Source organism: Rhinolophus sinicus, linkage group LG07, assembly GCF_036562045.2.
Source record: "Rhinolophus sinicus isolate RSC01 linkage group LG07, ASM3656204v1, whole genome shotgun sequence".
Taxonomy (NCBI): Eukaryota; Metazoa; Chordata; class Mammalia; order Chiroptera; family Rhinolophidae; genus Rhinolophus; species Rhinolophus sinicus.
This window is the reverse complement of record NC_133757.1, coordinates 48,692,531-48,711,550: the sequence shown is the minus strand read 5'-3', so window position 1 is coordinate 48,711,550 and position 19,020 is coordinate 48,692,531. Positions and strand designations below refer to the sequence as shown.

At 51.3% G+C, this 19,020-nt stretch overlaps 1 protein-coding gene across 4 annotated transcripts in view; it reads right to left on the bottom strand.

Annotated features, from left to right (window-relative positions):
• UNC5B (unc-5 netrin receptor B) overlaps nucleotides 1-12,868 on the bottom strand; it is an 81,465-nt gene extending 68,597 nt beyond the window's left edge. For 2 of the 4 annotated variants that reach the window (XM_019745972.2, XM_019745974.2), the window contains exon 1: nucleotides 12,303-12,866. In XM_019745972.2, coding sequence (XP_019601531.2) covers nucleotides 12,303-12,381 — 79 coding nt within the window. In that variant the 5' untranslated portion in view covers nucleotides 12,382-12,866. Of the gene's footprint in view, nucleotides 1-12,302 lie in introns of all 4 variants that reach the window. The other 2 variants (XM_019745973.2, XM_019745971.2) reach the window with 2 other exon arrangements.
• Nucleotides 12,869-19,020: the final 6,152 nt, after the last annotated feature.

The window sequence follows — 19,020 nt, the reverse complement described above, 5'->3', positions numbered from 1 at the left end:
TGTGCGCATGTATTTTTGTACTGATAAAGGGGGGTATCTTACGGGAAGAGTTCTAAGTAGGATTGTTGGGTGGAAAAATAAAGTGTCCGTGCAGTTTTGTTAAGTATTGCCAAATTATTTATCGTATATAGGATTGCACCAATTCGCATTTCCACGAGCAATGTCTGAAAGTACCTATTTCTCACAGCCTCTTCAACAGAATGTGTGGTCATGATTTTTAATTTTCTCCAGTCTTGTAAGAGGGAAGTGGCACCTCAGAGTTGTTTTAATTAGCAGCTTTCTAATTATGACTGAGTTTTAACATTTTCTCACGTTTGAGGGTCATTGTTATATCCTATTTGATGAATTGTCTGTTCATGTCTTTTTTCTGCTTTTTTATCAAGTTGTTGGTCCTTTGTCCCTCAGTATTTTAGAGTGCTTTATGTACTAGGGATATTAGTTCTTTGTGATATGTTATCAACATTTTCTCCCAGTTTGTCAAATATTTTGTCCTTTGACTTTCTTTAGGGTGCTTTATAATCAAAAAAGGATTTTAAGAAGTTTTTGTGGAATAAAAATGATCAATTTTTCTTATTTTAATGCCCCTGGACTTTGAATCATGGTTATAAAGCTTTCCCTACCCCAACACTAAAGAGAAATTCACCCAAGTTTTCATTTAGTACTTATTAGTGTCACTGTTTACTTTTGGATCTCTAGTCCACTGGAGTTTATTTCTCTGTATGCTGTGAAATATGAACCCAAGTTTATCTTTTTCCAAATGGTTACCGAGTTGTCCCAACACCATTTATTAAAAAGTCTGTCTTTATCTCAGTCATCCGAATACCATCTTTGTCATACGCTACATTTCCTCTGTAGTTGGGTCTGATTCTAGACTTTCTCTCGTCTCTGACCAATCTATTTGCCCGTTCGTGCACCAGTTTCTCACTGTTTTAATTACAGAGGTGTTAATATGCTTTAATATCTGCTAGGGAGAGCTTTACTCCTTCTTCACCCACACTCATGCCTCTAATTGAGTTCTCTCGATCAATCATGTTGGCTAACACTTCCAGCACAGTGTTGAATGGGAAAGGACATGGTGGGTCTCCGTGCTTTATCACTGATCTTAATGGAAATGTCTCTAGTTTTCCCATTAAATAAGATACTGGCTTTAGGTCTAGGGTATATCTATTTTATCCAACCAAAAAGTATCGCATAATTCCTATTTTCTTGAGTGTTTATACCATGAATGGGTATTGAATTTTGTCCAAGGCTTTTTCAGCATTTACAGGGGTAATATGGTTTTGTTTATGTAGATTCGTCAACATCATCTATGACATTAATATAGCATGCTATTAATATTCACAAATTAATTTTAATGGGTTAATATTAATAGACGAATTTTGAAACACCCTTGCATTCCTAGAATAAAACAGATTTGGTCATGATGTATCATTTTCTTTTTTTCTTTTCTTTAAAGTTTATTGGGGTGAACAATTGTTAGTCAAGTGACATAGATTTCAGGTGTACAATTCTGTAATATGTTTTATTTTCTTTAAAACAATGGAATTGGATAGCAATGATGACAGCTACCATTTGTTGAACACTTTCTCCGTCTACATGCGTTATCGGACTCAATCATCAAGACAGCTCGGTGAAGCAGGTTTTACTATTCCCATTTGAAAGGTGAGGAACCGCAACTAACAAGGGTGACGTAGCCTGGCCAACATCACACAGCTCGCAAATAATAGAGGTAGGTTTAGATCTTGGGTCTCAGTACTGTGGGGCAGCGTTATTTGGCTGTTATTTAGATATATTAAAAATGCGTATTATTGGACAAGATGTTGGATGGGGAACATCTCTGTAGGAACTGGGGGGGGGTGTGTCCCCTTACTTCCCCAAATCTTGAGCTGCCCTCTTGAATCCACCCCACTGAGCTCAGTGGGGGAATGGTGAGGGGCTGGTGAATGCCGTCAGCAAGCAGTCTGCGGGGTGCCCCCGGGGTCTGCAAAGCAAGGCAGCAAGGGGTCCTCCAGGCCCACCAAGTTCCCTCCCAACCTCAGCCTCACTCTGTCTTGCCCTTTACGTCTCAGGCTCCACTCGGTGTGGGAGCAACTTGGAGAATGAAGACTGGCCCAGGGAGATGGTGGGCTGGAGGAAACAAAGTGCAGAGAAGAAAAGCCTAACCCTCCACTCCCTGCTGGTCCCGCCTGCCCCGTTTTCTAAGAACGGGCAGCCGGCCGAGGGATTATGTAACTTCTGGTGGGCATGGCAGATGGTGTGCTGGCTTGGACACATCAAACCCAGCACCGACACTAACCTTCCCTGACGTGGCACCCCAGCCTCCTCTGTTCTGGGGTGAGTAGCATGGAGAGGGATGGGAAGCGACCCAAACTCTTGTCATCTAGCTCAACAGCCATGGCCAGCCAGGCCATGGGGAGGTGCCAGGGCCCACCCACCAGCAGGAGGTTCCAGCCAGGGATATGGAAACATGGGCCCTCCCCTCCCTGCCGCACAGCAAACAGCTCTCAGGAGTTCTGCACAGTCCCTGGGGCAACAGACCCTGCTCTGCCGACCTCCTTTCTTTCCACCTTAGATCAGTGGTGCCTGGGGTTTAAAGGACAGTTTCCAAAGCACCTCTCTGAGTGTTTTCTCCCTGAGCCCTGTCTCGCATTCACTTCTTTTATGCCTTTTGCTGATGGGTAAACTGAGGCTCAAAGAGAGCGAGTGATTTGCCTGGCACACAGAGTTGGTCTTAGAAGCTTCCACATACTCCTAGTCCAGGGTTCTTTCCAAACGCATATGACAATGCAGGCTTCGCCCCCTCACCGTAACCCCCAGACGGATCACCGCGTCACTCTGGGCCGTCTGAACCTTATGTTGGGAATATTCCCCATCTCAAGGGGAGTATTGGAAAGACAGAATGTCATTTGTGGGTTGACTTCCTCCCAGGTAGAAAGAAAAGGAGACTGACCTTTGCTGACCATGCTTCACCTTGTCTGATGCCCCATTGGCTCGAGCTCCCCATCAACCAACCAATCAGGGCCCCTATTTCACAGCGAGGCGATGCAGGCTCAGGGAATTGCATTCAGTGTCAGAGCCAGGGCTTCTGTCAGTTGTTTGCTTCCAGGGTGGACTCTCTTCATTTGGACAGAAGAGGATCCTGAAGCCCAGAGAGGGAAAGGGACTAACTCAGGGCCATACAGCAGATTAGCTGCATGGCGAGAATTAGAACCCATGTTCCCCACACCTCAATTTAAGGCTCTTTTTGCTAGTGTGTGTGTGTGTGTGTGTGTGTGTGTGTGTGTGTGTGTGCACTGAAGGGGGATGTGCCAGCAGGAAAAGGGGCCCGATCAGAGGTGCCGCAGGCGTCACTATGCCCAGCAGCCCCAGCTGTCTTGGCTGCCAAGCAGGAATCTCAGATCACCTGTGGTAGGGGCTCCTGGCAAAAACCTTTAGGTGCCCAGCTGTGAGGCTGGCAGCTGGGCCAGGCCGACTGCTGCCTTGGCGAAGGGCCTAGGGAATTTCATCTCCCAGGGATGCTCCTAAATGTTAGCACTGGACACAGTGCCAAGGAAAGCCTGGCTCAACCAGATCCTGAAGCCAAAACTGCTCCTCTGCACCACACCCAGCTCCTCCCAAGAGGCGGGTGGCAGTTGCTCTGGGGGGCTGAGGTTGGTGGCCAGACGCTGCCTGTGGGCCTTCAAACATATTCTCTCAGCCTACACCTGCTCCCAGACCTCGGGGCCTGTGGCCATGCAACAGGCATTCTCTTGAGCCACGAGGTGGCAAGGTGGAAGGGAGCGAGCAGTGGGCCTGGGACTACAAGCAGGAAACCAGCATGTTACAAGGGCCTGGACCAGCCGTGCCTTGTGAAGGCCACCTTGCAGATAAGGACAGAGTTCACCAGCCCACCCCATCTGCTTTCTCCACACCAAGGGGCCAAGGGCACTTGACTGGATTAACTCTTTGTGCGCCACTGGATTTAGTGCATAAATGCTTTCCTACCTAGGGGCTGACCGCTAAAGGCTTGGCTCTGACTCCCATCATGCCTGCTACATAGTAAATGCTCAAGAAAGTAAGAAAGCAGGAGAGAATGAAGAGAGAGAGGAAGGCAAAGAGAAAGGGAGGCTGTAAGCAAAGCAGTGCGAATCTTCTAATTTTTTGGTTACTCATCCGCAGTAGCAAGTCCAATGCAGTAGTGACTGAATCACCAGCAACCTCTTGGGTGAGTAAGGTCTCACCGTGAGCTCCTCATTCATCCATTCTACAGTGTTTATCCAGCACCTTCTGTGTGCCAGCGACTGAGATGCAAAATCAGACGAGTCAGACCCAGCATCCCTAGTCACCTAGTGTCACAGCGGCTCTCCCATCACCCAGATGTTTCAACCCCATCCTGCTTCCACCCATGGACCCTGCCTTCCCATCCATCCCCAGGGCCCTGGCGTGGTGACAAGGACAAAGAAGAGTGAGAGGCTGCCCCACAGGACATCCCCCCAACCCACCCCATCACTGCTCGCTCTGTCTCTGAGTCTGACTCTGCCCTGCTGTGTCAGAGAATGAGCAAAGGTGGGATGGGGGAGGAGGCCACAAGCAACTTTCCTGAATTTCTGACTCAACTTCTTGTAAGCTCTACTTCCTCCATGGGTGCTCAGGCCCCAGGCTGGGCAGGCGGGCGCCTCTGATCACATTACACAGCTGCTTTCCTTCAGCTCTGTCTCCTGGCCAGTAATGCCTCCAGACACCCTTGGGGCCTCTGGGGGTGGCAGGCTCCTGTGTGATCTCGGCAGAAGACATTCCTACCAGACCTTGGGGATGCCTCCTGGTATCCACCAGGCCCAGGTGAGCATAAGGGACCAGCAAAGGCAGCCTTCCTCTGCCTGCCCTTCTCTCTGGCTCTCCACTCAACCTAGAAGCTGCCACCTGGGATTCTGTCCCCTTGCTCTGCCACCCAGAGGTGTAGAGAGAGAGAGAAGCAGGGCCCAGCCCCACCCAGGGGTCAGCCAGATAGGGGTAGGGGAGAGGCAGGAACGAGGGAAGCCCATGGAAATCAATGGACCTACTCTGCCAGGACGACATGTGCCACCTCATATCACACCACTGTCTGGGGAAGGCAGTGGGGTCATGCCCACCTAATAGATGGAGACACTACGGTTCAGAGAGGTTGAGCTTCCTGCCCAGACACTCAGTAAGAGTCAAATCCTTTCATTCCAAAGCCTTGACTCTTTCCACTGTACCGATAAAGGACCCGTGGCCGCAGAAGTCTTATTTTACCAGATGATCAGATATGAGTCAGTGGCTGAATTTGGAATTTGTTTCCCGGGTGATGTGCAGACATTTCTATCCCATACCTTCACATACACAGCCCCTACCATGAAGGCCCTCTTTGTTTACCCAAACTTGCTCATCCTTAAAAGGCCAGATATCACCCTTCCCTCCTCCAGGAAGCCTTCTGTGACCAGCCACCCACAGGAGCCTTCTCTCAACAGCTTAAGCATTTCCTGTCGTGTCACCCAGTATCTGCCTCCAATAATGATGATGATGATGACAATAAAAGTTACTGAGCACTTAGAACACACAAATCACTTGTATGCATGATCTCATTCATCCACACAACAATCTGATAAGACTGGTGTTATTACTACTCCCATTTTACAAATAAAATAACTAAAGTTCAGAGAGGGTAGGCGATGTGCTCTAGAACACACAGCTAGACGGTGGCACAGTCAAGATTTGAACCCAGTAGTCTGATTGCAGAGCCTGCCCTCTACACACCATGGCAAATCCCTCCCAGCACACACACACATCTTAGCTAGTCCTTGGATGGGCTCCCCTCTGTGGCACCATCATACACATCTCTTGCCCTCCCAGCCTCACAGACCTGGCATACGTCTTATGCTTCAAGAGGCAACATAAAGCCCATCAATCCAAGGGTCAGGCCTGAGCCCAGAGCCCAGCGCTTACTGACTGAATGAATGTGCTTCTGCACCGCATTGGAGGGCTGGGCTAGTGTTCCAATACCCATGCAAGGACAGGACTGTTCATTCCCCACCCCGAAGATCAGCCATCCTGAATGGTGAGGCCAGGTTTGGGCAGTCTGCCCCTTAAGCCTTGGTGAGGGTGGCGTGGGGAGGGGGAGCCAGGCCTCTTCTGTCACGTGGCTAGGCTGCCTCTGTCGGTGGGGTCCTTCTCTGCCTCCTGGGCTCTATTTGGTGCCTGGGGCTCTTGGCCTCCGAGGCAAGAGATGCTTACGGAGCAGGAAAAAGGAGCAGGAAAAAGGGACTGAGGTCCCCGAGTGTGATTTATGGCTTTAGAAAGAGAGAGACACCCAGGGCCGCATAATGCTCACAAGGGCATTCCACTCAATATATTGACTTTCTGGAGGGGGCTCCGTAAACACAAGCGCTCTGGGCCTTGGCTACCTCTGTCTCTTGTTGGCTGCCGGGGCCTCTTCAGATGGAATCAGACAGAAAACCCCACAGCCCTTGAGGATCACCCTTTTGTCTCCCTTTCGTCTTTCCCCCACCCCAAATTCACAGACAGGGAGGCCAACCAGGACCCACAAAGAGAAAGACACTTGCCGAAAGCCACACGGCAGCCACACTTTTCGGCACTTGCTGAAAGCCTGCTCTGACCCAGGCCCCCAGTCCTAAGTGATGCAGCACCTACCTTCCTGGTGGGGTTCTAACAAGGACCAAGTGGTACCACTTATAAGAGGGGTTTATAAGCTGTAACGCAATCTGCACATTGGGGGAGCTGTGGCTTCCTATAGGTCTCTCAGCTCCACAATGGCACATCTTACCCTAGTTCCGGATGGCAGCCCTTCGTATAGGCAGAAGTGGCAGAACAGGAGAGCCCTTTGTGACCAAGGAGGTGGGAAGGACAGTGGAGTCCACGGCCCGTGTGCATGTCTGTGTCCCCTTTCATAGCTTCCACCGAGCGTCCCAGCCCAGCCGTGCCTGCCTCGGTTGGTCTCCATTAAGGATGCCACTCACTCAGCTCTGCCTGCCTCTTCTCCAGCAAATTCTAGAGATCTCCCTGTGCTCTGGAGGGCTAACGCACGAGGCCCTGCCACTGCTCTGGGTGAGCTGGAAGTAGACTGCAGCAGACTCCCGGACTCAGACCCCCGTCCCCAAGGGGGCCGTCCCCAAGCTCCTGGGCTGGCTTCAGGGCCTATCTATGGCCTCAGGCAGGCCTGTCCTATCTGCCCCCAACAGGGAAAGCTGGCCTCTGCCCTTCCAACGCTAGAACCTGACATGGGGACCAAATCCTTTTCACAGCCCACAGCACAGGGCAAAATGAGGTCTCCTTAGTGCCGGAGGGCAAATGGCCTGGAAGAGGTATCCCCAATCACAGAAAACAATGGGTGGAGCTCCCCGTGACTCACCGTCTCCACACCACACATACCTATTTCTATTGATACAAACACACCACAGCCATACCTGTGTACACACTGCACCTCCCCACACGCTCAAACATACACACACAGCCACACACCTGAATACAAAAGGCACAACCTTTTCAACACACACATCCGTTCCTCCCGCACACATCACCTCTGCACACCCGAACACCCCAACACATCACACCTACCCTCACCTCCAACTGCACACTCCCACCTCCTTAATACACATCCCCGCCCTCCACACACATCCTCCTTAATACACACTCACACCCACAGCCCACCTTCCTGGAGAAATGAGCTGCGCAGCAACAGAGAAGTTGTGAGCTGCTGGGGCAGCCTGTTCTGGGAGGTGAGAAGAAGGGGGGCTCACTGTGAGCACTCCTTTGGTGGCATAAAAGTTCCCAGGGCTCCAGCAGACAGAGTTAGCAGGGCCAGGAAAGGGGGAGAAGGATGAGGGGTGCAAAGGAGGAAGGGAAGCAGGGCCGGCAGGGTAGCCGCAGTGAATGAACCCCACGCGCTGTAGAGCCGCTAACCAGGCCAGGTGGCGAGCAAGGGCAAATCTGGGAGTTGCCAGCAACTCCGTGCTTTTGGCGAGAAGGAAGAGGAAACAAAAGGGGTAGAGGGGTGGAGAGAGTGGGAAGGCTTCTGATTTATTAATGCCTGCACTTCAGCAAATGTTTTCCCTGCCATTAGCATCCCTGAAGCAGAGGATCTGAGAGAAAGGGGCGCCGCAGGGACCTGGGGCTTGACTTTGCTGGAGCTTGTCTGCCCTGCTGGGGCTCAGTGACTGGGGCATTGCTGGGCCCGAATTCAAATTCAGTGCACAGCCCAACCGCCAGCAAGGAGCCAGCCAGGCCAGCTCTGGGATACCAGCCTTCTCCCCAAAAGCCCAGACGGGCTCATCTGACCAGGGCTCAGGGCCCCCAAAATGTGCCAGTCAAGGAGAAATTCCTGAGGCTCCCAGGGGCACCTGGCTGAGTGCAGGTCCCAAGGGGGCAGGAGGTAGTGCCCCAGTCCCAATTTCACAAGCAAATCAAAACGATGGAGTGCACGGATTCCCTCCAGCCTCCAGAAACTGCCTTTTCTTGTATTATTGTAATTATGGTAGTTGAAATTTTCCTTAAAAACAAAACAAAACAAAAACCCCAAACAGAAAAGCACAGAGTGCTCTAGTTTGGTTTCATTTTGCCTTCACAGCTTTAATGACTCCCTTTGTGGAAGCTGTTTAGGAAACTGGTGAGGGGGAGGTGGAGGCCAGGAGAAGGGCCAGCACCAGCTTTCCAAGGCTGGCTCCCGCGCACCCCCCACCCCCACCCTGGGGCCATCCTGTTTAGGCAGCGAGCGGTTTCTCTTCACTCCCCAGCCTCAGCCCCAACAGGCAAGTTCCAAATCCCAACCTATGCCTCCGCCTCTCTTCCCTTTCCCTCAGGCCATGGTGGGCTCCCAGGTGTCTCCTTGCCACCCTGACCCCAGCACTGAGGTTCAAGACCATTATATTTAGCCAGCAGGTCCTGGAGGAAGTTCCAGGACAGGCCACTCAGAATCACCAAATTTGCTCTTTAGGCACTTGGAATGGAAGGGGTCAGTGGAGGGTGGGGGTGGTGGTGGTGGTGGCAGACCTCGTTTTAATGCCTGACAGCTGGGAGGAAGGTCACAGTGCCATCAGTCCAGGAGAAACTCAACAACCAAGGGGGATGGGGAGGTAGATGGGCCCAAGGGCTGTGATTTATCTCACCTGGAGCAGGTTGGACCAGTTGCTGAGAAGATAGGTTTGGGGGACCAGGGGTGGAGCTACTATTGGGCACTTGCCTGGATTTAGGGCTTCACCTGTGACCTTTGGCCTTGCCCTGTTCCACTTCTCCTGGGTCCACGCTCCCAACTCCCCTCTTCCCCCATCCTGCTACAGGTACGCCTAACACAGCTGCCAAACCAACCTTCTCTTTAGCTACTTGCCTTAGCTGGTGCCTGGATTTCAGAATTCTCAAGCCCAGGCCCCTGAAGGCCGGTCTGCAGCCCAGGTGGAATGAAGGAGCCAGAAGAACTAGACTGGGGTTTGTGAGGCCTGAGTTCTAATACCAGTTCTATCCCTGAGCCCTAGTGTAACTCTGGGCAAGTCAGGACCTGTCCCAAAGCTTCAGTAGTTAAATAAGTGGGTTGGAAAACGGGGAATTGTTTTATCCTACAGAATTCCCAGTTTGGGGGTGGGGAGAGGAGGGTGGAGATTATATTTGAAATTCCTCCCTCCCTGCAGTGGTACTTTCACTTTAATGAGAAACCCATTAACACACTCTTGATTTTCCATTTGTTTAGGTGAGATGGGTGTTTGCTGTGGTGTAAACGGAGCCAAAGACCAACACACACACACACACACACACACACACACACACAGCAGAGACACTAGGAAAACTCCAATTTTAATTGCACTTTAAAAAGAGGTGTTGTCATGACACCTCAGTTCCTTCTCTACAATTCCAGTCAGAGGCTAAGGAAAGGCTCATTAAAAGCTCCAGGAGAGGCTGAGGGGTGGGGTGGGAGGAGACCCCCAGGGCCAACGTGGCTTTTGAAGTGGCCTCTTCTGTAGGTCACTTGCTGGTATCTCCTTCTAAGGGTCTGGGGTTTTATGGTTCCAGGTTTGATTTCTCCATCATCAAACTTCATGCTTTAAAAAACATTCTCATATTCACTGGGGATGGGGGTGGGGGCAAGGAGAGAGGCGCCTGCCACCTGAGAGGAGGTTGGACACCACCAAGAAAGAGCCCCCCTTTGTGGGGACAGCCTTATCTGCCTCAGCTTGATCTTAGACTTATGGTGAGAGGTCGATGGTGCAACGAGGAGGAGTCCAATGTGGCCTGAATCAACCTGGCTATTGGATAGGAGCCCTGCACACACGTCTGTTGATCTGTTGGCAAATGAAGGCAAGCAAGACTGGAGGAAAGCCAACACTCTGGACTTGGTTTTCCTCCTCAGTGAAATGGGACTCATGTGGGATCCACTGGGAAGAAAGACCCAAGGGACATTTTGAAAGATGCTCTGTGCCTGTGGCATTAGGGTTGCAGAGGAGGAAGGGGTGCGTTTTCCCTCCTGAAGGCAGGTTTCTAAGGGCCACACATTCTGGGCAAAGGGAAAGCTGCAGGCCAAGCCCACCAGTTGGCCCCTCTCCAGGCTGGTGGGCAGGCAGCTCCTGCTGGGCTAAGTAATGAGCACAATTCCAACACCAGTTCTGCTCACTAGTGAGAAATCAAAGCCCGGTATTAGAGGCCATTTCTGGCTGGGCACTCTTCGTGCCCAAATCCATCAAAGCCCTGGGCCTGGGGTTTCTTCTGGGGAAGATGGGGGCTGGATGCTTTGTTAAGCAGGAAAGGCAGGCCACCCCCAGTCTCCCCAGCTGAGCTTCAGAGAACTGGAGGGCAACAAGTCTTGTCTTTCTCTTGTTTCCCTGAGTCCCCCGCCCCCAGTAACCTCAGTATTTATTCCTGTTCCCATTGTCCCGCTGCTACAAAAACAGCTTCCCAAGACCCAACCCTGCCCATGTGCCATTTACAGAGACTTCACCCTACCCTTCAATCACCTCCCCTCAAACACCCTCAAACCAGAAACCAACACCCCAGCCCAGCACCTCCCACATCCAACTGCACTCTTTATAACAAGGCTGGTCATTCAGCAGCCTGCCCCCCAACCCCCATCATTACCTTCCAACTTCAAAACACTGCTTTAAATACCAGAGTCTGCCCAAATCATAATTAACTTGGATCAAATGATTGTGTGGTAACTTTACAACACAGGCTGGAAAAAAAAAAGTGGAAGGATGTGCTAAAACTCACTCCTGGGCCGTGGGAATCATTAATTCCAGAGTGAGGAATCTTTGTCTATTAGATCTCAACATCGCAGCGGAAGGTGGAGCGGGGAGGGCTGCGTCATCTCGTCCACTTTCTGCACCAGTTTTCCTGCCCCATTCTCAGCCTCAACTCAGGACTCCGCGCAGGATGCCCCCCAACCCCCACCCCTCCCTGGGAGCCGAGGCGCCCCGCGGCCAGCCCACCTCCTTGGGTTCAGGAACCAGAGAGAGGTTGGTTCCCGGCTTCCGCCAGCTGAAGACGCAGCCCAGTCAGCGACGCCGGGCCCAGCTACAGACGAGCGAGACGTGTACAAATCCATGGCGGGAGAGGAGGGGATATGGGGCTATATTTTAAGGCAGAGAAGCTGTACCGAGAAGGACGCACCTTGTCTGCTCCCGGGACAGGGAGAATGTCAGTGACCCGTTTAAAAGGAAACTCGGCAGGATTATTACGTCCCTCCCCTCCCCACACACAACACCAACACCCAGAAAAAAATATCCTTCCAGACCTGTGGGTCCCACGATCTCAGGAAAAGCTGTACGTGCAGGATTCAGCCCTACCCCTCTCAATAGCCAAAGCCCTTCAAACCGGCCTCCTCGGCTGGCGGAGCCGACCTGTGCTTCCCGTGCTCTGCAGCTCTCTCTCCCTCTCTCTCGCCTGGGCTAGACGGGATCCGGACTAGGAAGTTGCCCACCAACCGCAAGCGAGCGCACACCTGGCGGGTGCAGTGATAGTTTTTCTGAGGCGCAGCCGCCTGGCGTGCGGAGAGCCCGGGGTCCCCTGGAAGCGTGTCCTCCGGGAGGCGCAGACCCCGACTTCCACACCCGTTCCAAGGAAAAGAAGCGATCTCTTCCTTCCAAGTGCAACCTGGAGGCTTCTGGCTTACTTTGAACTCTCTGGCCTGCGCCCTCCGCGAGGTGACTGGGCCATCGCCCACTTTGGTGGGGCAGGGAAATCTACCTTCTAACTTGGGCGCCCTTGCCGCTTCCCCTGCGCGCACCGACGCGGCAACCGACCATCTCAACTTCGAACCAGAGTTGGTAGCAAGGGTCTGTCCCTCCGCCCCCTGCACAATCGCTTCTTACCTGCTAGGCTCAGCCTCGGGTCCCAGCAGAGCAGCAGCGCCAGCAGCAGCGCACCCCGCGCTCCGCTCCGGGCCCACATGCTCCCGTGGCCCGGCTCGGGCGCCTCTCCCCCGGGGCTCTCTCCCTGGCCCCAGCCTCGCCGCCGCCGTCTCCGTCGCCGCCGCCGCCTCCACGCCGTCCTTCCCGGCGCCCGGCCGCGCCAGCCCGTGCCCTCCGTTGGGGCAGCGGCAGCCACACTGCACAGCGGGCCGCCGGGCGCTCGGAGCGCGATGGGTGCCGGGCGCCCGCTCTCGAGCCAGGCTCCGGCGCGCCCCTCTCTGCGCTCCCCAGGCTCCCGGGCTCCGGGCGCTCTCCGGGCTCCCGAGCCCTGGCTCCGAAGTTACGCGACAGAGGGTGAGTGTGCTCAGCGGTGCTCTCAGCGGCTCGCGCCGCGCTGTCCGAGCCCAGTGCGCTCCTCTCTACGCTCCGCCGCTGCCCGCGGCTCCCGCGCCCTCGCGGGTCCCCGCCGCCTTCCACAATGCCGAGCACTGCTCTTGGCTCGCCTTAGTGTGTCGGTGAGCAGAGCGGCACCGCGCGCTTCGGGGCGGAGCCTGGGCAGGCAGGGGCGGAGCCTGCGGGGGGATTTGTGGTGGGGAACCGACGGCCACCTGGGCGCGGCCTCGGCAGTACTGGGGCCCTTGGAGGGGACCTCGCGAGACGCTGGGCCCGGAGTGCTGGAAAACCCGGCCGCTGGATTGTAGCTGGAAGAGGAGTCTGCTCAATTTTCTCTTCCAAAAACTAAGGAAATGTATCTTTGCGCTTTCCTTTGGCTCTGCTATTGCAGCTTTCTTTTGTGATTGAACTCGGGACTCGCACTTTTAGTTCCGTGGCGTGTATTAAGCTCTATGCCTTCCACAAGTGGCAGTCTTACCAAAAAGGCTCCCTAAATGAGAAAATCTCTACTATTCAAGCCCTGGTTAAACTGGGGCTTGCAGCTGTGTGAACCTGAGCACAGATTTGGATTATCCTGGTTGGCCCTACTTGTCTGTATGACCTTGGGCAGAACTGTTTACCAGATCCCTCTGAATCTCTGGCAGCATTCAGGTCCTAGAATGTTAGCAACCCAGACCCCGAGTGACAGTGGGGCAGCCATCTTTGGCTCAGTGTGAATTTGGGCTCTACCCCTTACCTACTGTGCGACCGCGAACAAATTAATCGTTTTGATGTTCCCTTCGGTTATTGTCTGTAAAATGGAGACTAATGATAATAGCTGTTTCATAAGGGGATGTAGAAATGAATGGAAAAAACATATATGGAAACTGCAGCACAAATGTCAGTGATCTCTCTTTCCAAGATCTACCCTCCCAGCCAGTCTGATTCCTGGGGGAGAGTCCTGACCACCCAAGGGTGGGCATGTGGGGCCAGGTGGAGTTTGGGGATGGGTGTCTTGAGATTGAAACCCAGAGACGTCAGACAGGGTGGCTCAACTGGCAGAGACGGTCTCTGTACCCGGCACAAGGTTAAGCACTTTATGTGCATCACCTCAGTGAATCCTCACAACTCTATGAGGTAAGTACCACTTGTATCCCTATTTTACAGATGAGGGAACTGAGGCACAAAGATGTTATTTGCCCAACATCACACAACTTCGAGTGAGTGAGTGAAAGGGGCAGGAGAGATGGGATTGGAAAGAAACCCTCTGAGCAGGGGAGCCTCCATTCCCACACCTCCGCTGGAGCTGGGTTGGGTGGTGAGAAGGGGCTGGCAGCTAGCAGAAATGCCTCTTCCGTATGGCCCTGATCTGTACACTACTTGGGTTTTTTTCTGGAGCGGGGATCTAGAATCACTCCTTAAATACAGATACAGCAGGCTGCTTCAGGAAGGGGTGAGGCCCAGCCAGGTCCAGGAGCCAGTAGGGAGTGAGCTGGAATAGGGCCAAGAGTTCCCAGGGGTGCGTCCTAGATTGGAGAAGAAAGGACTAGGGACCAGACCTATAGGTTGAAAGGGGACTTCATGGGGGCAGAGAAGCAACAAGGGTTTGCCCCAGCTGTTTCTCCAAAGGAGCAATAAAGGCAGGACTTCCTAGTACCCCCACTGCTCCCCCCCAGACTCCCCCACAGGGTTGGGGTCTGGAGCATTTGGGGGAGGGTTATGTAATCAGTCCAACTTCCCAGCCCTCTCCATCTGGGCACCCAGGGTCAGGAGGGTGGATATGAGTGCAGTGGAGCTCACTGGGGAAGAACTTTGGCCAACTGAGAAAGGTCCCTGTGGGCAAAGGTGGGTGGGTTATTTTTAGCCTGACCCAGGACAGCCTAGGCAAGGGCAGTGGATGAAAGAGTCAGTAGCTCATCATACCCAGCCTGCTCCACCCATCCACATAGCTACAAGCACCCATACACATACACCCCCTTAGACAGTTACAGGGCACATCTCACTGATAAACACCTACAAAGGTACATGCAAGTAAATACAACAAAGACATACAGGTGCAAAATGACCCTCCCAGAAACATCAGTGTACAAACAGGTACCTAACTGTGAAACAACCACATACCTAAAACACAGGACTCAAAAAAGAGCTCATACATATTCATATAACCAGCACCTAGGACGATGTCCTGCACATAATAGGCATACATCAGTATTAGTTAAATGGATATATCAGTGAAGCTGGGGAGAAAGGAGTGACTGGTCAATGGCCTACAGCCCTACAGGAGCCTCCCACCTCCCCTCCATTTCCTGGGTGACGAGGAGGGGGGGAGGGGGGACCGGGAGTGGGAAGGGAGGGGCTGAGGCTGGAGGTGGTGCAAGGCAGCTGCTTTGAAATCAGTTCCAGAGCCAGTTTGGACACTTAGTGGGGACTGCAAATGCTTCCATTAGCTCCTTCATTTCTCCCAAACCAGAAGAGTGTGTTGGAGATAGAGTTCTGGAATCCAGAGCTGATAGGTGACCATACCTAGGGCTTCTCTTACCTGCTGGAACAACCTGGGCTGGCTGCTGAGCCTTTCCAAGCACCAGTTTCCTCAGTCGTAAAATGGGGACAATAGCTAGCTCATTGGATTAAAAAGAATATGCAGAAATCCCCTACTCTGGCTGACTACAAGCTACCTGTTTTATAGTAATGAAGATTTAAAGGGCTCCGCTGCCGGCCGCTTTGGGTGGTGCCTCCCTGAGGCCCATATGCATGTGCTCACAGGTGCCACTAGGCGGCGCGCTACAGCTCACACCTCCGCTGCGGCTTCAGCATCCACCCTGATCTGAGGTGGTGGGTCCAGAATCCCCCGGCTTCCACCCGGCGGCTGCCCAGGAGTGGATCTCGGCGCCCCCCGCCCTCTGGACTGTCAGTGGGAGAGGGCTCTCAGACGACTGGGTTTGCAGTCTCTTGGGGATAAGATTTGGGGATAAGTTCATAATACCTCCTCTGACCTATCCAGTCCAGAACGAACCACAAACGCCTGGACCCTGGGGAGGGCGGCACGTAAGGTTGAAGTCCTTGACGCTCTACCACCTCTTTGTAATAATGTTTTTGTAGCTAATGTTGAGCGCTTTCTCTATGCCCTGTACTGTCCTGATACTTTATATGCTGACAACAACTTTATAAGTACTGTTATCACCCCATTTACCAGATGAGGGTATTGAGACACAGAGAGATAACTGGCCCAAGGTCACATATAGCGAGTAAATGGTGCAATGGCAAATCCAGACACACAGAATCTCAAGCTTGTACTCTTATTTTTGAGACAAAATTCACATAACATAAAATTTACCATTTTAACTATTTTAAAGTGTGCAATTCCGTGTTATTTAGTCTATTCATGATGTTGTGCAACCATCACCACTATCTAATTCAATATTTGGTCACCCCCAAAAAGAATCCCCATAGCATTAAACAGTCATTTCCCCATTCTCCCCTCCCCCAATCCCTGGCAACCAGGAATCTACTTTCAGTCTCTATGGATTTGACTATTCTGGGAATTTCATCTAAATGGAATTATATACAGTATGGGACCTGAGTCATCAAGTTTGGAATCTTAACCTGTACTAAACACTGTGACAACCCTCTGCCTCCCACCCCCAACCCCCATACACATCTTTTCTCTTCTCCCCCAGGGGAGAGCCTCTCTCTGGAGTTCAAGAGGTCTAAGCATTTAGTTACAAAAGCCTTGGGGCGATTGAGATCCAGATTCAAATCGTGACTCTGTCTTGGACAATTTACTGGGTTGTCACCATCTCAACAATTTGTTGTTGTTGTTCATTTTTTTAAATAAACATTTTCTTTTAGAACAGTTTTAGATTTACAGCTACATTACAAATATAGTGCAGAAAGTTCCCATTTACCCCTCACCCAGTTTTCCCTATTATTAATATCTTACATTAGTATGGTACATTTGTTACAATTACCAAATCAATGTTGGTATATTATTATGAACTGAAGTGCATTCAGGTTTCCTTAGTTTTAAGCCTAATGAGCTTTTTCTGTTTCGGGATCCCAACCAGGATATCACCTTACACATGGTGGTCAGGATTCCAAAGTTTTCTCTTGGCTGTGACAGTTTCTCAGACTTTCTTTGTTTTTAATGATCTTGACAGTTTTGCGTATTAGTGGTCAGGTATATTGTAGAATGCCCCTCAATTGAGATTTGTCAGTCGTGAAGTTCTTAATAATTTTTTGACAAAGGACCCTGTTCAAAATAATTTTTTCACTGAGTCCCACAGATTTTGTAGCCAGTCCTGCTTATGGTGTGGGGGGCACAGAAAAAGCAGGCAGAGCCAGAGCTGTAGGACGTGCGCCGGCTGGCTGACATGTCTCAGTACTGCCTGGGGAGGGCCTTCTGTGCTCTGACAGGGAGCTGGGAGCTAGACCCAGGGGCTAGAAGGAAGCCATAAACATGGAAGAGGATGCATTCCAGACACACAGAACAATGTGGGAAAAGCTTAGGGTCAGGATGTGGGTGGTGTGGCCAGTACCTGGTCCTTCCACTCAAACAGCATATCCACCAGGGGATACAATGGCAAAGAAAGCAGGAGGGAAGTGTCTCCATGAGAGCAGGGGGTGCAGTACTAGAGATCGATTCTATAGGAAATGGGGAGTCATGGGTGCTGACTGAGCTGGAGAGAAGCCTCATGGGAGCTGTGCTATGGGAGCATATTTCAGGCTGGGGCAGTTCAGAGCAGAGCCGGGAAGCTGGCTTCATCTTGGGGCAATGAGACCCAGGCCCAGGGCTGCAGGTGTTGGGACCTGGGGACTCTGGACAGAGGAAGAAGTCTCTGGACTTTGAGCCTCATTGAGAGAGGTGATTTGGGGGATGGAAGGGAGACAGGGAAGGGGAGTTGCAATGGGAGAAACAGTGAGAGGAGGAGGAGGGATGGTTTGGGGAGAAGGTGGATTTGGGTTTGGACACTGTGAGTTAGAAGTGCCTGTGGACTTCACTTCCAAGCACACAGCCGTGAATGCAGGACTGACTAGTGCTTACTGGAGTGGTCACTGTCTTAAAAAATAACGAGGCCAGCTAATGGATATTGAGCAATTACAGAAAGCCAGGCACTGTACCGAGGACTCTGCGTGAATTAGCTCCTCCACCTCCATCATTCACCATGAGGTGAATACTATGACCACCGTATCTCCACTTGAAAAAATGGGAAAACTATACCTCAGTTTCCCTCCTTAAGTAGAGATAGAGGTCAGGTTCAAATTCAGGCCATCTGGTTTCAGAGCCTCCATGTCTAACAAATGCAAGGACTGCCTCTTTAAATCCCCTAGGGTGTGCTTCGTTTCTTTATCTTGACTCAGTTACCCATTGTTCATTTCGTTCTTGGAGGTGGGTGTTAATCATAGACCCATTAAAATGGAAACTGAGGCTCAAGGGGGTAGGGACAGCAGGTAAGAATTGACTCTGAGCTTTGAACCCACGTTCTTCTAACCCAGTTCACACTACCAGCCACTGTCAGATCCTGCCTGGAGTCGTGAGTGGGGAGTTAGGAGTAAGAAGAAGAGGAGACCGAACAGTCTAAAAGGGTTTAAAGTAGCAAGATAGACCTTCTAAACGTTCTCCTATTTTATTGTTTTAAACATTCCATTGAAATGTATTCAGGTAAACATCAAGTTACTTTGTCTAATAAAAACATCAAGGCACTTCACATTTGTCTTTGAGCTGTAATAACGCAGCCTGTGGCATATAAAAAAGCCTCTGCCATTTCAAATATATGCAGTTTTAGAACTGCTCATGTAACGCTTCCAGCCATGTAACAATGGACTGTAATGAAATTAAACACAATATTTGTCCTACCCAAAGAGTAGGAGATAATGTAAACAGTTCACTCAGTGAGATTCAGATTTGAATCAGCTTTACTTACAAAATACTATCTTGATAATTATAATTCTGTAAATCTTTCATTTGGGCAAAAGTATAGTCACTTAAGTTAAAGCACTTCCTTACGCCAAAAAATAAGAGAGAATTCAGAATGCATTTGGATGAGAGAGAGAATTCCTATGTTTCTGGTTGTGGTTCTGGATTTTCAGTAGCAGGTTCTTTTGGTTGCATTGGCAACAACGATCTTAATCGGAGGAAGAGGCAGAGGAAAGAAACCCAATAGTAAAGTAGAGAGTGCGTGTTTTTGTGTGTATGAGTCTGCATGTAGGGAAGAGAGTGCACAACTTTCTTTTGAATACTGACTCTTTGATGAAGGGCCAGATGGGGAGTGCGCCTTATCAGATCTTCTGCTCTGTCTATTATCAGCCG